This window comes from Phycodurus eques, chromosome 4 (genome assembly GCF_024500275.1).
Source record: "Phycodurus eques isolate BA_2022a chromosome 4, UOR_Pequ_1.1, whole genome shotgun sequence".
In the NCBI taxonomy this organism is placed as follows: Eukaryota; Metazoa; Chordata; class Actinopteri; order Syngnathiformes; family Syngnathidae; genus Phycodurus; species Phycodurus eques.
The window spans coordinates 29,501,755-29,514,570 of NC_084528.1; the positions used below are offsets into that span (position 1 = coordinate 29,501,755).

Sequence of the window (12,816 nt, forward strand, 5' to 3'; positions counted from 1 at the left end):
AATTTTTATTGAAATAAATTCATATATGGCAATTTCATTCAAATTTAGGTGTCATTTTCTACCGTTTTTGGTTGCCTGGTGTGTGTGTGTTTGGCTTAGTTAATAGTTGACAGTAGAAATGTGTTCAATATTTCATATCAAATAAATGTAGAGGTAATTGTACTTATTAACTAAAAGAAATCATTAGATATAAATTAAGCCTACGTTGATTTTTCATCAATCTGATTTTATCTGGCTTCGTTGTAAATCAATCCGTTGGCAGTGGGACACGCCCCTAACTTCCACTTCAGGTGACGCAATGGCGTCATGACGTCACCGCGGCGCACGCTGCCTTGCCAGACCAAACAATTTTGTTTTCCAGACTGATCCAGCGAGCGACTCCACACCTCGACTCGTCCAGCGGCAGCAGCAGCACAGATTTATTGGGATTGTCGAACATACCGACCGAAACGCGACTGCGACAGACTTTTCAAGGACTTCACTTTTGATTTGAACACGTACATTTTTATTTCTTGCCCACTTTAATTAGTTCCTCCAGTTACCGCCGTCTCGCTAAAAATTGAGATGAGGACTCTGTGGTTGCTGTTCCTCGTCGGGCTAGCCCCGGGATTCATAAGTGAAAAAGTAAGTACGTTTTGACTTTTCCTTTTCTTTCTTTCTTTCTTTCTTTCTTTCTTTCTTTCTTTCTTTCTATCTATGTATGTAATCAATTCGTTCAGTGTACTCCTGTTTTCATTTTCGACACAAAACGTTCTAATTGGTCTACCTTGTCTAAAAACAAACACAATGCCCGTCTATATTTACGTAATCAGTGAGATAAGATGTGTTTGGCCGACTAATATTCAGCCATTGCCTTCTCAGTCCATGTGTAGGTGGTTAGATGGTGTCAAGTTCACACAGGACCAGTCTGTTTTCTACTTCTTTTTTTTTTTTTTTTTTTTCCCCCTTTCCCCTCTCAAAAACACTACTTTCTCACTCACACGTTGTTGGATAAAGCTTACAATGTAATCAAGTTTTAGCCCACATGCTGCATGGCTCATCTCATGCTATTTCCCCCCCCCCCCACAAACACACAAAAAAAAACAACAACAACCTGTTTCCCCCTCTGTGTGTGTAAAACAGCTTGAAACGTGCTAAAACTGCTCTCTTTTTTTTTTTCTTCTCCAACAGGGACCAAAAGATGGTGTTGATAGAAGTCAGTTAATGTCCAATGGAACTATGTTACCTTTTTCAATAAGCGTGTTAATTGTGACTCGGTTAAAAGAAAGCTAGCTGAAACCTGAGACTCGCTCCAGAGAGAGTTTATGAAGTTTCCCCACCTACAGTACATGGACGGCCCTGCAGGTTCTAAGTGTGAAAAGTCTTAACAAAACAGTCCTGACGCCGAGCTTTGCGTTGCCTCACTTCCAGAGTAGGCCAGTTTTCAAATTTGCTGGGCGCCATGGCTCATTTTATGGCTGGAGAATTAGCGGTTAGGGTTAGGTTAGGTTAGGATTATTACTGGTTCATGTGAATGATGAATGTCAAAGCGGGCGCTCTCTGCTCGTGACAGGATATGAGGTATTTTTTGTTTTGTTTTTGTCATTTTCTGGATGGATGACTCACCGTGAGTCCCTCTGGGCTAGTCCAGGCAAGCTCGGAGCCGCGTGGGACGGACAGAATTTCTGAGACGTACTACGACACCCGCCTCCATTCTTGTACTGGGATTCACACGTTACGTCAAGGGCAGCACAGTGTACTAGTGGTTAGCACGTCTGCCTCACAGTTCTGACGTTTGAATCTGGGCCATGGTCTCCCGGTGTGGAGTTTTCATATTGTCCTCGTGATTGAGTGGGTTTTCCAAAAAACATGCATGATCGGTGAATAGAAGACGAATTTGTCCAGAAGGGAATGATGGTCGAATTACGGCTGGCGATCGGTCCAGGGTATGTCCCCGCCTCGCTCCCAAAATCAGACGGGATAGGGTCGCGCTCACCTCATGAGGACAAGCGGCATAGAAAATGGAGTCTTCTATCCGCTTTGTCCGCCTCTGCAAATATTTGTGTGTGTGTAGAAAGAAAGTAACAGTTTCATTCAGAATGGCGATTTGATGCATTGTAATCATCTGCAAGCATCTATTGTGCAGTATTACATTTCATTCTTTACAAGTCACAGGGTTGGTTCCCTTGTGTATTGTTGTTCCAGTTTTTTTGCTACCAAACGCAACATGTTAGACACATTGTTTTTACATCCTAGAATATTGCAAACTCTTTGCCCATCATCATCATTAGCAGAACATTTGTCGACCTGTGCCTTTCACACGACTATGAAAGCTTTCACAAGGCCAGCACAGAATCCCGCATTCAGATAATTAGATGTGTGAAGTCACCCCCAGCGTGTGATGTCTAAAGTACTTGTTGGACTGAGATGATTGCTTTCAACACAGCAGGCCAGTGAGTATTCAGTGTCAAATTTCACACCACTGCCGTGATATTATAGTATTCACTATAACGTTAACAGTGAAAAGAGGAGAAAAATGTCAAACCCCCCCCCACAGTCTTCACTTCCATTTTGCTGCCCTCAGTCTTCTCTTGAATAAAATTTGTTGAGAAGGCTGGAGACAGGAGATGCTGATGTGCTGAATGCGGTGTTGCAGTTTGACACGGTACTACTTTAAAGTGGAAGTCTCAAGCTCGCCATGGCGAGGCGATCAGAGCTTGTGCAGTGGTAGATCAGCATATGATATTGGCAGAAAACCAGCCCATCGTACTTTAATTTTGCCCAAGTTCCATTTCGAAGTAATTAAACCCAACCTGAAGCTCTCAAAAAGTTGCAGTATACGTCGACAGAATAGACACTACACAGCGTTTGGCACTGCTGCCCTGCTATGTCCTCAAGGTGGTTACACAACCATGCTACCATGTGTGTCTGTCATTATTATTGACTTTCAGCCCATATGGGAAATATTTCCATGTAATAACTGTAAGCCTGATTGGTATAAAGGAATTATTTATTACAAGAGGTAATAATGCATTTCCCCCTGAGCCAATCAAACGTGCCATGGTCTGCTGCATATGTGCAGTGTTTTACTGCTGTCACGGAGTCATTTCCAGCAAACTCTCATCATGACAGAGCACCAGGTTACCAGATGGGTGTATATATATATATATATATATATATATATATATATATATATATATACTGTATGTTCTCTGTGTGTGAGAGGCGCCATGTATGTTTTCCAGATGTCTGCTTTTCATGTAAACAGGCATCTCTCTGGCACCGGAGCATGATAGTGAAATGTATTTTATTTTGTTGCTGGTTTTATTCCGTTGGCTTTTGGCCCACAACCTCGCAGTAGGTCTACTCTGGTGTTCCGTTTCCATCTAGTTGATGTGATATTTATGTATAGTGTGTGATATTTTTGAAGATGGGCGGCAGTTTTTTTGCTGTTCAGCAGATGAAAGCACCTGAGGTCACAGTAAGGTGAGCCTCTATTGCCATAAAAGGAAATCCTGCTCCTCCAAACCAGTGAGGCAGACACTAGTGTGAGCTGCTTTTACTCAAAAAAAAAAAAAAAAAAAAAAAAAAAACCTAAGGACTGCATTAAACCAGAAGATCAACATGTTTTCCAGCCACCCGTTTTGCACCATACTTTAACAAAAAAGGTTCCTCATATGTCATCTCAATTTCTTTCGACACCACATACAGTACATATTTAGAAGTATAGTTTTGATAGCTGACGGTTTGTCATCTGTTAGTGGTCACTGATGGTGGTACATTCAGCTGTCTTCTGTGCAGGTTGCGTGGGTTCAATTCCTTTGTGTAATCTGCCTTTCAACTGAAGTCAGCTGGGATAGCGAAGAGAGGGGCGGCGCTATCCACTGATCACCACCTGGTGATTGTGTTTGCTCCGATGGTGGGGGGAGATGCCGGTCTGACCTGGCAGGCCCAAACATATTGGGAGGGTCTGCTGGGAACGTCTGGCAGAATCCCCTGTCAGAAGGAGTTTCAACTCCCACCTCCGGCAGACCTTCACCCACGGGGGACATTGAGTCCGAGCGGACCATGCACCGCGCCTCTATTGCCGAGGCGGCCGACCGGAGCTGTGGCCGTAAGGTCGTCGGTGCCTGTCGTGGCGCCAATCCCCGAACCCCTTGGTGGTCAAGCTGAAGAAGGAGTCTTATCGGGCCTTTTTGTCCCACAAGTCAAAAAGGCCCGATAGGACTCCTGGGGCAGATGATGGGTACCGGCTCGCTAAGCGGAATGCAGCTTTGTTGGTCGATGAGGGAAAAACTCGGAAGTGGGAGGAGTTCGGTGAGGCCTTGGAGAAAGACTTCCGGGCGGCTTCGAGAAAATTCTGGTCTACCCTCCGGTGATTCGGGGAGGGGGAAGCAGTGCACCATCAACACTATGTATTGTGGGGATGAGGCACTCCTAACCTCGATTTGAGATTATGTGAGTCGGTGGGGAGAATACTTTGAAGACTTCCCCAATTCCACCGACGTACCTTCCCATGAGGAATCAGAATCATCTTTATTTGCCAAGTATGTCCAAAACAATTTGTCTCCGGTAGTTGGAGCCGCTCTGGTACAACAGACAGTCAATTTACAGAACACTTTGGGGACATAAAGACATTGACAAAAAACAATTGTGCGAAAAGATGCAGAGTCCTCTAGCACTTAGAGCAGTTGGAATGACTAATATTGCAATAGTCCGGTGCAATGACCATTGTGCAAAGGGGGCCGAGACTTCAAGGAGTGTATGCGGTTTAAAGTGACGAGTAGTGCGATCATCTGGGACAATGTTGGTTGTGCAAATGTTACAGACACTCCTCAATCCGTGTGCAAATGGAGCAGATGCTACTCTGGCATGAAGCAGTGTCTCGGATCTCTGAAGCGGGCTCTCCTATCTCTGGGGTTGAGGTCACCGAGGTGGTTAAAAAGCTCCTCGGTGGCAAGGCCCCGGGGGTGGATGAGATTCGCCCGTAGTTCCTAAAGGCTCTGGATGTTGTGGGGCTGTCCTGACCTCTGCAACATCGCATGGACATGGGGGACAGTACCACTGGACTGGCAGACTGGGGTGGTGGACCCCCACCTTTTTAAGAAGGGGGACCAGAGAGTGTGTTCCAACTACAGGGGGATCACACTCCTTAGCCTCCCTGGTAAGGTATATTCAGGGGTGCTGGTGAGGAGGCTCCGTCGGGAAGTCGAATCTCGGATTCAGGAGGAGTAGTGTGGTTTTTGTCCTGGCCGTGGACCAGCTCTACACCCTCCGCAGGGTCCTCAAGGGGGCATGGGAGTTATCTCAACCAGTCGACATTTGTTTTGTGGTCTTGGAGAAGGCATTCGACCATATTCCTCTGGGAGTCCTGTGGTGGGTGCTTCAGGAGTACGGGGTACCGAACCCACTGGTACGGGCTGTTCGGTCCCTGTACGACCAGTGTCAGAGTTTTGTCCGCATTGCCGGCAGTAAGTTGGATTCGTTTGCGGTGAGGGTTGGACTCCTCTAAGGCTGCCCTTTATCACAGATTTTGTTCATAACTTTTATGGACTGAAGTTTTAGGCACAGCCGAGGCGTAGAGGGGGTTCAGTTTGGTGGCCTTAGTATTGCAGCTCTGATTTTTGCAGATGATGTGGTTCTGTTGGCTTCATCAAGCCGTGATCCCATTCCCACTGGAGTGGTTCGCAGCCCAGTGTGAAGCGGCTGTGATGAAAATCTGCCCCTCTAAATCTGAGACCATGGTCCTCAGTCGGAAAAGGGTGGAGTGCCCTCTCCTTGTCGGGGATGAGATCCTACCCCAAGGACACGCCGGAGAGACTAGGGGCTATGTCTCTCGGCTGGCCTGGAAGAGCTGGCTGAAGTGGCTGGGGAGAGGGAAGTCTGGGCTTCCGTGCTAAAGCTCCTGACCCGCGACCCGACCTCGGATAAGCGGAAGAAAACTGATGGATGAAGGGTTTGTTAGTTAGCAGGATTTTGCAAAAACTTCACATCTGATGTTTGTGTAGGGGTGGCACATAATGATTTTGATTGTACCTTTTCTGTTAGTAAGCACTATTTAGTCTCTGTTTATGCCATGGTGATGCTGTGTGTTCTAAAATATTTTGGGGACAGCCCAGAGTCTTCTTGTATATTATTAGCGCATGTGTTAGGACTAAAATGACCATTCACATTTGAAAAGTGCTTTAGTTGTCACAGTGTGAAGGAAACATCCTGTCCTCATGTTGTTTTTCTTTAGATGGCAAACTAGTTGAGACTGACTCACCAGCACCTCTGCTGGTAGCAACCAAGTTGTGCACCCCGACAGAAATGTTCATGATCATATCTTAACATTCTGCTTCGATTTTGACACAGGTTTCACCTCTAGGCTTTTAAATCTATTTTCCGGGAAATTATTCAAATCTATTTACTCAATGCCTTGGATTTCTATTTCCCAATTTAATACGTGCCTTTTGCAACATTTCCCTAACCATTAACATCTTGTTTTTTTTAAATGTGTGAATTATTACACCGAAATGTGACAAAACACATCTGCTTCGTGTAAAATAATAAATCGCTACTCTCTGAATCAGAGCAACATTTCATGGCCGTGTTGTCTCCTTTGTTTTCAGCACTTGCTTCCTAAGAAGTTCCCTTCCTTTTGCAGGGATCCATCCGTGTTAGCACCTGTGTTAGTGGAAGCATAGCATGCATACCAGACGTGCATACTTCACGTCTCAATGGGCCACATTCATCTCTCTGTGTGTGTGTGTGTGTGTGTCTATTTTACAGAATTTCAGGCGTATTATCACGCTGCATTCTGTAAATGTAATGCTGCCAACACCAAGCTAATAAATGTAGCATTTTGGCGATTAACCATACAATATCTCCTGGATTTCATGTGATGCTTTAGATGGCAACAGATTTCGGGGTTATCAGTCCTGTTGCAAAACACTGTGGCAGCATTTGAATTGAAACTACGCGGAGTAATTCAAACAAACTATGACCTCTTTTTACTTGCTCAATCTGGTATCACTTTATTGACACATTCTTAGAAACCAAAGGTCAACTAGTCGATGACTTTCTGGGTGTGTGCATAAAGTAGGTTTTTCAGATTTAAAAAAGAAAAAATCTCGTTTTTCCTCTTCATTTTTGTTAGTGCTTCTCATTAAATGAGTAATAATACTGTTTGATAATAACCAATAATTATTATGTCTTTTTCTCAGATGCTGGTCTCTTCCCAGTCACTCGAATTTCTGGGAGATGACCTTTACATAGAGGGTCAAACATCAGGTGACCTCCCGGTAGATGATGAAGATGGGGATGACTTCGGCTCAGGATCTGGATCCGGAGACTATGGTAAGGAGACTGGGCTGACTTGGTAAGCTGTATTTTCAAATAAACATAAAACAAAACAAAGTTTTTGTCAGTTGGGTAGATTTTTTTTTTTCCCCTGTTATAACAATGTTTGAGTTGTGCACCACCTGTTTACTTCTCTTTTACAGTAAATAATGCCCCATTTGTAAGGAACATTCATTTGTGGGATGAGCAGTAAAAATGAGTCGCAATTTATTCTCCTGTTTTTCCTGACTCTCGTTTGGTGTACTTTTAGTGGCTAAGATGATTGAAGTCTCATCAGTAACAAGGAAGAAACAAGATAATTTTACACTTTGCCGCAAAAAGTAAGGAGCTTCAGGAACATGTGCACACAGCTGCAGAGTCTGGACTCAATGCTGAAGTAGACTTATTCAGGTTGTCGGCACCACGGGGTAACAGAAGCTCGAGTCAATAGCGATGGCAGAATAAGTTAGGGTTATTTATTTGTACAGGAAAAACTGGTTAATGTGTTTCAAGTGTTCATCATCAAGTATGTGTGTGTGTGTGTGTGTGTGTGGGAGGGGGGTGCGGTGGATCATCTGTTGCCAGATGTCAGGTGTGGTCTTTTTACCTAAACCAGAAAGTACACTTGCTATTATTAATTTGACCTGTTTACACACTTGGATGACTGCTTATATGTTCTGACAATTGTGGGTGTTCCTGATGTTTGTCCCAAAGCGATGTGGGTGAGGCGGGGTTTATTAGAAGCCAGCTGATGCAAAGCACTTTTCACCTTTTATTCATAATGAGTCATCTTGATGCCACTCCCAGGTGAGAATCTATCGAAGCAACCGTGCTGTAAACAACCAGAGAGCACATTCTAACGGCACAATGAGCTTCTCTCTCTCTATTGTTAAATCACTGATGTACAGTATTGTGCACAAGGGTTTTGCTCACAGCTGTCATTTTGACTGAGTAACACAGTTAACACAGTAATTGTAGAATAAGATAGTATTATAATAGAAAAAAAAATTGCATACACATAAATATGTTCCAAAAAGCCCACCCTCTTGATTTTGGTCAGAATGGTAAAGGCACCTGATATTTATTTTCACCATTTGAGTCACCATCAGAATCATATTAGCATCTGTTCATTAAAGTAGCTTGCTAACTAACATAAATAGAAATAGATGGTTAACAATTTGGCCTTTGTAATCATTAAACTTGCCATTATGCTTACTTTCATAATGTTGCCCTGCTGAGATTATGAGTTATTGCTTTGTGGACATAGCTCAACTTCCCATCGCTGTCATAATCTTGTTCTTCCTCCTCAGGCCGCAAACTAGTCGAGACGAACCAACAGCGCCTCTGCCGGTTACAGCCAATTAGTGCGCTCCGTTTTGTTTCAAGACGCAATCAGTCACCAATGAATCAAGCAATACCACATAAACAACTGAATTGAGTCAATAATAATGCCCTTTCAAGTCGTTAGCACGTTGCTATTCAGCGCATACTCCTCCAGTTCTTGTTGCTTCATACACTACTCCCATTCAACCTTAGAGGGACCTTTGCACACATATGTAAATATACCTTTGTAATTGGTGCCATTTGTTTGTGCTTGCATTCCTAAAAAAAAAAAATATATATAGTCAAAAAGAAAACGCTTAATTCATGTACACAGTTAATCCTTCAGATTGTTGTTGAACGAATATGTTGAGAAGTTCTCTGATGTCATTGGCTGACATCCCGCATCACAGCCTCCCTTTTCCCAGTCTGGTTTATCAAATTGTACAACCTTTTGTGATATTCAAATTTTAAGGTTTCAAAATATAATGTATACAGGGACATCTCAATAAGCTAGAATATTGTGGAAAACTTCTTTCAGTAGTTTACTGCACAAATTAAAACAGATACTTTGTTGATTCACTACAGACACAGTAACATTTCATTTATAATTTTGCTGATTATAGTTCACAACTAATTGAAAAAAATCTCAAGAATGGAATGTTACATAAGAAGCATTCAAAATCATTTTTGTTATGACTATAATGAGCTTTCATTAATTACTGAAATTGCCTTTTACCTGATATACTAAGTTACTGAGATGCACCTTTCATATTGATCATTACAACATTGCTAAAATAACAAAACTCAAAAGTAACTGCATTTGGAGACATAAGGTCAAACTATTGAAACAGACTCATACCAATCTGTTGTTGACAGACAAAGATGACGAAGAGGCGGTGATCCTTACCACATTTGTTAGCTCGAACAAGAACAAAGAAATGCTTCCAACCCGGCCAACGACAGACTCTGGTCACGATCAACCAACCAAAGCAGCCGACAGCCGCGATCCGCCGACCACAGTGTTGGACAGCGAGACAGCAACAGTGAGGGAGGACACCAACGACAAGGAGGTAAAAGCACAATTTGCTGGGCAAAGTATGGCCCTATATGCTCCACTGCGTTCTTTAATTGATTGGTGTTATCAAATGTACTCTAATATTTGTGAGTGTTATATTATTTTACCATTAAAAATATTTTGCATGTGTATTCTTGTCATAATTCACTCACTAAAAATGAGTGAATTATTTGACCATTAAAAATATTTTGCATGTGTATTCTTGTTTTTTTTTTTATTCGTTTGTCTGATTAAATCATTGATTTACTGTAAGTAGTGAAATACACTCGTGTTAGTCAGGAAAATGTACATACACGTTTTACTACTTTGTGTGCATTTTATTAAATTGTCTAATTAATCATAATTAATGATAAAATCTCAAGTGTTATTTTATAATCAAATGTACATTATTTTACATACCTATTTAGCTATTCCATTTACACTTGTTTCTCTTTTTTGCCGTCACCTACGGATGACCTGGCCCATCTGTCTGTTTTCAAAATCAAATGAGGCCCTTTAGCACAAACGTTTGCCCAACCCTGCGAATGCTTTCGAAAGCCATTTGTAATGGCCGCTCGTTCCTTTTAGGCGCCGACAGCTGACTGGTTCACACACGCTCCCAGTCCCAGCTCCACCTCTGAGGAGGGCGAGGACATGAAAGAAGCCGACGAGGACAACAGCCTGGATAGGTGGGACTCCTCCTCCTCCTCCGCCCCGAAAGATGGCGGAGATGAAGTCGCGAACGAAGTTGAGACAAATGAAATCCTCGTGAGCCGAGGCAGCAGGATGTTTGACTCTCCTGATGATGTGACATCTGAGAGCATGTGGGAGCGAACGGAGGTGCTGGCAGGTAAGCACCCATTGACTTTCAATTGGTCTCACGGAAACCTGTACCAAATACGCAACATTTCAACGGTTCTTTCTCCCCTTGCAGCGGTGATAGCATGCGTGGTGGTCGGATTGTTTTGCGCCATCTTCCTCCTTGTCCTCCTCGCCTACCGCATGAAGAAGAAGGATGAAGGGAGTTACGACCTGGGGGACACCAAACTTTCCACAACGGCTTACCACAAAGCACCAACCAAGGAGTTTTACGCCTGAACTGACCAATAGAGACTGTGAATAGATATCATCACCTGCCAGTTTGGACTCAGAGCGGCTCAATATCAGCTTTATTTTCAGATCTTCAACAGCAGCAAACTTCCCCTCCTCATCTTTCCCGTCTGCTATCTTTTCACGTCTCTGTCTTTAGTCTGCATAATTCTCCAAGAGAGTGGGAGAATTCAAATGCATTCATATCATTCCAATCTGGGAAAGGAGTGGAAGTGTCTCTAGAGTATCACAGGATTACAGCCATTGTAGTTAAGGGAGGTCCATTCAACACTGTGCCTTAAACCCACACTGCCTGTCTAAGATGGACTCACAATTGTGTCAGCTGGGCTAAACGGTCATAAGGAAGTCGACTGAAACCAAAAAGTAGGACACCGTCATTGTGTTTTGAATGATGTCATAAAATGGTACGAGTATTCCAAAGAACCGAGCGTTGATCCCTTTTTGTTCGAGGTCAGATTTCAAGTGTTGTTACATTTCATTTAGCGCTTTTTGCTGACTGTATGAATGTTTTTGTTCTTGTCATGACAAGTGAATATGTAATTCCATATTCTGTCCAGTATTGGTACGTGAGATTGGGTTCCTCTGCAGGTACATAACTTTGTTTGCCCCTCATAAATGTTAAATTGTAACTAATCAATATACATGCTCTCTTTGTTGTCTTTGGAAATTGTAGCTTCTTTGTGGATTTTTTTTGTTTTTGTTTTTTTGGACCCAAAAGCCATTTTAAAGAGAAAACTATTGGAGTCTACACATTGCATTCCCATTGCCTTTACGCACACAGTATGTCAGCTTTGCATTGAACTTTCTTAATATTTACATTACTATTTTCTGTGATGACTGAGTGCAGCAAGCAAAGCCAAACCACATTCCATTGCAATTGCCAACTGTATGCAGCTATAATAACAGGTTTGGCTGGTGACGCCATTGAGGGCCTTTCTGCACAATAAGGTTTTTCAGTAAAATAACAGTTTCTCTGCAGGTTTCTAGTGTGATGATGCAGTACTTTTGTAGTTATTCTGTTTTATCTTCATATGTTTTAGCATTTCCTCTAGTGCAAATTGTACACCAAAGCATTTTTTGTTTGCGTTGTGGCTTGAGGGAACATTATTTTGGAGCAGTCTTTTTTTTTTTTTTTTTTTCAAAAGTTGCCTCATAGTTGGGCCTCTTTTTTAAAAAAAAAAAAAAAAAAGAAAAGCTCTACTGAAATATTACCATATTTTTAATGTTTTGCAGCAGTTTTGCTTTGATTAAAACGTATTCCCTTTCCACAACATGCAATACCTCCCACCTTTTGTCAGTTTTAATTGGTGTTTTTTTTTTGCAGAAGATTAGAATCCCATGGATTTCTCAAATTTCCTGGAGAAATGTGGGCAACGAACGACATTTCATGGCTGGAATAAACAAACTATTTGGAACATTAACCCTCTGTGATTTACTGTTCTCATCAAGACCGAAAGGGTCCTAGTTGATGGAACGGAGTCAGTAGTTCTTAAAAAAATATATATATATATATAAATTAATGTCTAGATTTGGCTGAAAAGAACCACATTCATAATTGCATTTCACTTAAAACTCTAGAAAGAAAAAACTCGATGAAATGCAAACATGCGCTGTGTGGTTTAAAGCAAAAGTTTAGCTCTTGAAACATTCATTTGGAATTGTCTCCTATGTAGTGATGATACGTTGACATGTATTAATTTATATTAGACTATAATCAATTTCAGTATGTAAAATGTACAGATAAATATCTTTGTTCCTGCGGATTAGATTATTTCAAATGTATGTTTTATTATATTTCTGGTTCAGTTAATTGTTCGTAAACCAGATGTATGCAATTGTCTTGAATACATGAATGAATACATATAATAAAAGCAGAGAAACTATTTACACACATGGCTTTTTTTTTGGATTGTATTTTATTTATTTGCCAGCATGATGTGTAAGGAAGCAAATGGTACACAAATGCATAGAATAAGACACAAATGGCAAAATGACTTATTTATGTCAATATTTATTTATTTCCATATTTG

The 12,816-nt window shown here is 41.9% G+C and overlaps 1 protein-coding gene across 1 annotated transcript; it reads left to right on the top strand.

The window, feature by feature from the left end:
• The first annotated feature begins 341 nt into the window (after nucleotides 1–341).
• On the top strand, nucleotides 342–12,673 carry LOC133401774 (syndecan-2-B-like). Its single transcript, XM_061675153.1, has 5 exons — nucleotides 342–624; nucleotides 7,185–7,317; nucleotides 9,499–9,692; nucleotides 10,265–10,526; nucleotides 10,611–12,673. The coding sequence occupies exons 1-5, from the start codon at nucleotides 565–567 to the stop codon at nucleotides 10,772–10,774; spliced, it is 813 nt and encodes a 270-aa protein (XP_061531137.1). The 5' UTR covers nucleotides 342–564; the 3' UTR covers nucleotides 10,775–12,673.
• Nucleotides 12,674–12,816: the final 143 nt, after the last annotated feature.